Source organism: Muntiacus reevesi, chromosome 10, assembly GCF_963930625.1.
Source record: "Muntiacus reevesi chromosome 10, mMunRee1.1, whole genome shotgun sequence".
Taxonomy (NCBI): Eukaryota; Metazoa; Chordata; class Mammalia; order Artiodactyla; family Cervidae; genus Muntiacus; species Muntiacus reevesi.
Window position 1 is genome coordinate 77,844,039 of NC_089258.1, and position 7,086 is coordinate 77,851,124.

At 48.7% G+C, this 7,086-nt stretch overlaps 1 protein-coding gene across 1 annotated transcript; it reads right to left on the bottom strand.

Moving 5' to 3' along the window:
• Positions 1–281: 281 nt before the first annotated feature.
• Positions 282–4,116, bottom strand: DKK4 (dickkopf WNT signaling pathway inhibitor 4). Its single transcript, XM_065946541.1, is given in 4 exon segments — positions 282–547; positions 2,094–2,246; positions 2,678–2,828; positions 4,006–4,116. Coding segments are annotated over 4 exon segments (681 nt in total).
• Between the last annotated feature and the right edge of the window lie 2,970 nt (positions 4,117–7,086).

Consider the following 7,086-nt stretch of genomic DNA (forward strand, 5'->3'; position numbering starts at 1 on the left):
CATATACACTGTCACTCCGCCTCCCCGTCCAACTCCCGTGAGGTATCAGAACTTCACCAGAAATTACTTAAAAGATTTATTTGAACTAACTGAATTACTAGATGAACTTAAATTTGTTCTAGAATCACGTTCACTTTGCAGAAACAGACAAAAAGCCAAACTAGTTTCCATTCATCACAAGACAGCTTCTCCAGCTTGGTCTGTTTCACTCGCTACGAGATTGGATTCTAGGATGTGTAGATGGGAAGATGCGCAAGTGCACGCCTGAGACTTCTGCTGGGTCAGACCTGCAGCCGTCAGACTTTGTGGCACAGTCGCAACCGTGCGTGTTGCCGGTTTCGAGCCGCCTGCCTGCGACACGCTAGCCCGGGCCCACAGTCACAGCGCTGGAAGATCTCCGGAGCCTGCGCAGGGTCTTTGCGACCCCTCCTAGAGCAGACCTGTCCCTCCAGTAGCACCGGTTTACAGATTTTGGTCCAAAAATGACGAGCACAGCAAAGTCCAGGCCCGCAGTCGAAAGTTCTGAGACAGCTTTCTCCCTCTTGTCCTGTAACAAGATTGACATAGGCGTTAGCGATAAGCAGGTGGCTTGTGGGGGTGTGACTGGGGAGAGGCATGGCAGGGAGGATAAGCCGGCAGAGTAAGGCTGGAGCAGCATGCCCGCCTCCAGGGCTGAACGCAACCGTGAAACGGACATCTCAGCTCTGGCAGAAGATACTGCCTGAGAAAGTTGAGAGCAGGAGGAGAAGAGGGCGGCAGAAGGTGAGATGGCTGGATGGCGTCACTGATTCAATGGACATGAACTTGGGCAAACTCCGGGAGATGGTGAGGGACAGGGAAGCCTGGCGTGCTGCAGTCCATGGGGTTGCAAAGAGTCAGACATGACTTGGTGACTGGACAACAACCAAGTTAAAACATCTATCAGAGAAAGATGGGATTTCCTGTCTTGAGACATAAAGTAAGTATCACTCATCAGTGTTTTATTAAATGGGATGTGTACTGACCTGGTAAGAGACCACTGCTTACATGGGGACCAGTTAACCCAGACACCAACAAGAGCAGCCAGTTCACCTTCAAACATTCCAGGTGCTTTCTCTCAAAGATTGGATTTTAAGATTACAGTTGTGTAAAAAGCATCTTAGTGAAGTTTGTGTTTTGTTTGAGAAGGAAAAGTTATTGCATCTGTGTTCATCTCTTTTATTTTGTATTTTTAAAAAAACACATTTATTGGCTTATATTTGTATGTACGTATGTTTTTAAATTGGGGTATGTGTGTGTTAGTTGCTCAGTCACGTCCGACTCTTTGTGACCCCATGGACTGTAGCCCGCCAGGCTCTTCTGTCCATGGGATTTTCCAGGCAAGTATACTGGAGTGGGTTGCCATTTCCTTCTCCAGGGGATCTTCCCAACCCAGGGAATGAACCCGGGTATCCTGCATTGCAGTCGGATGCTTTACCGTCTGAGCTACTAGGGAAGCCCTTATTTTGTATTCTAAGCATTTAGTAAGGGAAGATTTCTATTTGTTAAATTATAGGCTGTAAAAACATGTGCATAGAAAATTTAATTAAACAATTGAAAGTTTTCTTGCTCATCAGCCCATGATTATAGGTATTCCCATCCTCTAGGCCTGTCAACTACCTATGCTTTTCCCCATACGGTCTCTGCAGCCATTTATGGAAAAATTAGAAGCAGAACATGCTTCCTGGGTGTTTCTGGGGTGGAGAGGAACAAGCCAGTCTCAGCCTATCCTGAGGAGCCCAAGAGGAGAAATGTTTTTCTTTTTTAAAAAACGTGTTTATGTAGTTGTTAAGTCGCTAAGTCATGTCTTATGCTCTGTGACCCCATGGACTGTGGCCCACCAGGCTCCTCTGTCCATGGGATTTCCCAGGCAAGAATACTGGAGTGGGTTGGCATCTCCTACTCCAAGGGATCTTCCTGACCCAGGGAAGAAACCCACCTTGCCTGCATTGGCAGGCAGATTCTTTACCACTGAGCCTACACACACACACACACACACACACATTTAGAATGCTGCTCACACACACACACACACACACACACACACACACACACATTTAGAATGCTGCTCTTACCCTTACTGCCTTGTGACTTTTTAACATTTGGCTCCCCCTTGGGTTTGTTTTCCTGGATTGGGTGCTCGGTTGCTGCCTGTGTGTCTGCGTCGTCTTGGTCATGCATCCCCCTCTCCAGTCCCGGGGCTGCCTCTTCCGCTGCAGTGCAGACATCTGAGAGAGAAGCGGGTGGGGTGAGGGGATGGGAACCACGGGCAGGCGCGTCCTCAGGCTGTCAGAGAGTTGGGCAGGCCCTCTGCCTTCGGTTTCTGTATAACTGTCTAGGCTTCTGGGACATGTGCACTAAATATTTATATCTCACATAAGGCAAAGAAGGGGGTTAAGTAATTGAATCAAAGCGGAAACAGCGATTCCAACTTGTACCCTTCCTTTAAAATCATCTGCAAGTTGCTGGCAAGAGTTGTTGCCAGGAAAGGAACTATTTTGCTGCATCGAGAAAAGGCGGCTGGGGAGAGTCGCTTCAAGAATGACTCCAGGGAGCCTTTAGAGAGCGCCTGTCGTGGGCCATGATGGTCTAAGAGACCCAGGTGCTGTCTCCGCCGCGTCGGAGCACGGCGGTCCCGGCAAGCTCCGGGCCGACTCACCGTTCACGCAGAGCGTCCCGGGGCAGCACATGGCATCGCGCTGGCACCGCCTCCGTGGTCCACGACAGGCGGCACAGAACGGTTTCTCATCCTGAGGTTTGAGGCAGAATTTTCCAGTGCTGCACTCCTTGTCAGACACGCACTGTGAGCCCTGTGAAGGGACATTTGTTCACAGGGCTAGAGAATCCAGCGAGACGTAAGCAGACTTTTCACTGCAGGCAGGAGGTGGAGGAAGCCGAATGCTGAGGCCCTTGAAACGTTGCGGCAAGCCTCTAGCAGCATCTTCATTTTTTTCCACTAGAGTTGGTTTTCTCCCACAAAGGGGAGAGTGAATCATCAACAAAGAGACCCATGTGCTGCAGAGGTTATTCGTGTTTGAGAAATTGTCCTACTTTTAAACCCAGAATTTAACTTTTATGCTCTGTGTGAAAATGGAAGAAAATGTTTTCCCATGTGTCTTAGAGATGGTTATGAGATTAAAAAAATTTTATTTATTTATCTGGCTGCACCAGGACTTAGTTGCAGCAGTGGGATCTATTCCCTGATCAGGGATCAAACCCAGGCCCCCTGCATGGGGAGTGCAGAGTCCCAGCCACTGGACCGCCAGGGAAGTCGCTGATTACGAGATTCCTGCTGTGTGGCTAGAAGCCGTGGACACTGTGCTACAGTCTAATGAGATGGAAGCCTGGTGTCTGTGGCCGCTTTATCTCTGTCTGACCTTTTGACTCCACTAGTCACCGTTCGCCAAGGAGCCCTCGGGGGACCTCACCCAAGCCACTTGATTCTTAGGGATGCCTCATTTGCAGAGCAACAGATTCCAAAGACTGACTTTTCTCATCTACAACTGATGCTTTTTCAAATAGATATGAAAATTTCCTATAAAACAGTTCTGTGAAGTGAGAGGGTGACAAGCCTGTGCTCCTTGGCACCTAGCACTGAACTAATAACTCCCGTATTCCCTGACTGTGTGGCCTGAGTTAAATCCCTCGGCATCTCTGAGTTGCATTTTCACATTAGGAGGTGTGACAGCTATCTCAAGCCCTAAGGAAGCAAGGTATTATGTATCAGAGGCCTGGCACGTGGCACAGCCTTCTCGCTGTTCTCTTCCTCTCTGATTTGTAGGCGAATTGAGAGCTCAGAGCCCTGAAAGCCACTTGGCTTCTTGGGTGAGTTAATACTAAGGCGACTGGATTCTCCCAGGAGGCCTTCAATCCAGCTCACTGCCTTTCCAGCTCCCCGGCTAGTCTAGGTGAACCATTTCAGGCCCCGATCTGAGTGATGCTTCACACAAACCCAGCACCCACCCCTCCTCCCTTGCAGGCTGTTACCTTCTGGGCCCCTTGTGCATCAGCAGAGCTCTTGATGTTGTTGAAATCCAGAACTAGGGCTCCCAGGGGGGTGCACAGCCAGCCGAGCCCCAGCAGGACCACCACCACCATCCTCGACCTTCTCAGCCCTCCCCGCGTCCTCCTTGAAGCTGGGCAGCTCTGCACCCGCAGCGGAGCTTTGGCCAAGATGGAAACTCAGCAAGTCGCCGGGAACTACTTTTTCTGAAAAAGAAGGGAGGAAGGTGTGTGAAATGCGAGCAGGTCTGATCAGCGGGTTCCCTCTTGAACTATTTATAGACGCATCACCTCCTTTCTCCCTGCTCCCTCCTTCTCTATTTCCTTCCTTCTTACCCCACACAGGCTAGAACAAATCCCTGCAAATCTGTTTGATCAATGGTTCAAAACAAGGACTCAATGGAGGGGGAAGTGGAGACAGGGCTGCAGCCGCTGCTCCTCCAGGGGTTGAATCCCTCTTAATTACTGCCTATCAAAGTCAGTTCAAAGGGCCAGCAGAGGAGCAGGATGTCTGTATCAAAGGCAAGCTCTGATAATCACCTGCATTTCCTACCTTCCATAATCCTGGGGGGGGGGGGGGTAGGGAGTCCGCTCTAAGATCTGTTTTCATAGCTAATTGTGCTCCCAAGAAAGAATGGCTCCTATTAGCCAACGTGCTATGCGGGATGCCAAAAACTAATGAGTTACAAACATACTGAGACATTTTAAACTATGCTCAGGTACTGAAGACTATGCCCAGGTAGAAACAAGGGACAATGCCTCTGATTAGCTCTGGCATCCAGATGTAAAGAGCCCAACAGCTTAAGAGCTGTGAATGGAACAGCACCTGTTCGGGCTAAATGTTAATTGGAAAATAATTCTCCTTAAGATGAAAATGGAACCGTTAGAAGTTAGGATTATTCAATTAGGAAAATAGTGAGATTTATAAAAATTGTCCTTTTAATGGTAGAGAGAACCCCAGAGAGGCAATTGTATATACAGATTTACACAACTTAATAGGAAGTTTGGGTGCGTGTTATTGAGCAATGGATTTAACTTGTCTTGTATGATGGTGAATTGAAGCAGAATGGTCTCCAATATAGCAGATTTCAGAGGGAATTTCATGCATTTTCAATTTTCCTAATTTAAATTTTTATAACTTCTGCTTCATCCCCATTTGTCTGATTTTTTTTTTTCCCCAGTCAGCCTGTTACCTAAGTCAAATAATTTAGACATGAACTTATCTCCCTGGTGGCTCAGAGAGTAAAGAATCTGCCTGCAGTGCAGGAGACCCAGGTTCAACCCCTGGGTCAGGAAGATCCCCTGGAGAACGGAACGGTAAACTACTCCGGTATTCTTGCCTGGAGGATTTCATGGACCGAGTAGCCTGGCGGGTTATAGTCCATGGGGTCGCAAAGAGTTGGACATGACTGAGTGACCAACACATTGTCATGGCCTAAGTACTTTAAGGGTAGAAGAGTCTGAGAATCGGGATCTAAAAACCCCTTCCCTGCTGGCTTTGTTCTCAGGGTAAATTCATCCCAGTACCTGGGATGTAAGGGGCCCCTTAAAAGCTAACGACACACACACACAAAAATCTAACGACATTTTCTTTCTATGCCATCAATGTCATCCTTAGTATCACTGGGTCTTCTTCCAGAACCAGCTGGCCTCAGTTGTCGAGATGAACCTGGATATCCTGTGCCAGGGGACCATTCTCAGCCTCAGAGGCTCCCAGTGCCCTGGCGGCTGGACAGGCGACCTGAGGCTCCGTTACTTGGCTCTCTTCGTGCTGTTGGGATGTCTGCCTCCTTCGTGTGGTGTCAGGAGCTATTTCTTCTGCACGTACTACTTTTTTCACGTACACCAACATCAAACACCCTTTGATAGTAGGATACGCCTGGTGACTAGGTGTGTTACAGAATTTATTTTGAAGTTGGACAATTATGACCAAAGATAAAGGAGAAAGCCCCAGGGTTTGTTCCTTGCTGGGTTTCTCTGCTTCCTGTTGCCTAACTGAAGAGAGAATATTAGGGCAGCGGAGGCCTCTGGCAAAACACACAGACAAAAAGGATTGGCACAAAGGTTCACTGAGTACTTAGCACTTAGCACATAGCGGCACCTCTGACTAGGTGTTGGGAATAAAGGATAAAAATGGTCCTTGCCCCTGAGGAGTTAGTGTCCAGAAGACGTATATGTAGAGATAATTTGTATATATTATGACAAGCGATACATATAGGCAGAAATGTGGGGCTGGAGGATCACAGAGGAGTTCGTGATTAGACCTTCTGGAGAAGGGATTATTTAAGCTGGGTTTTGTGGGTTGAGTAGGAGTTCCCTAGGTTAAGGAGCAGGGGATGATCTCGCCTCAGGCTCAGACGGTGAAGTGTGTACAGGGGCAGGGAGGCACATTTCCGTTCTAGAGAGTCTGTGTGACTGGGGCAGATGGTGGAGAGCCCAGAGAAAGCTAGACTGTGAAGAACTGACAACAGGCAAAGGGAACCAGACGTTATTTCACATGCAGGAGAAAGTCACTGGGGATATCTGAACTTGAAAACAATAGGATCTAATTTAAAAGACTTTTTAGGAGTGCAGTGCTGGTGGCAGTGTGGAGCCGGGGTTACAGTGGGGTGAAAGTGAATGTGGGGCCAATGAAGAGGAGGTGGAGGAGGAGGAAGAGGAAGGCCAGTGTGAGGGAGTGACTCGCTGACAGTGAGGACCGCCAAGGATGGGGTTCTGCACTTGGATCTCCATCGTCTGACGAGAGGGCTGGGCAGTGAGTGAAACAGAGGAGTTCAGGTCACCCTGACATTTCTTTTTTTTTTTTCACCCTGACATTTCTAATGCTGTGCACAGGTGGACGGTTACGGTTTCCCAGGTGTTGCTAGGGGTAAAGAAGCCACCTGCCAACGCAGGAGACCTAAGAGAAGTGGGTTGCATCCCTGGGTGGGGAAGATCCCCTGGAAAAGGGCATGGCAACCTACTCCAGTAATCTTGCCTGGAGAGTCTCACGGTCAGGGGAGCCTGGGGGGCTACAGTCCACGGGGTCGCAAAGAGTCAAGACACAACTGGGCAGTTAAGCACGTG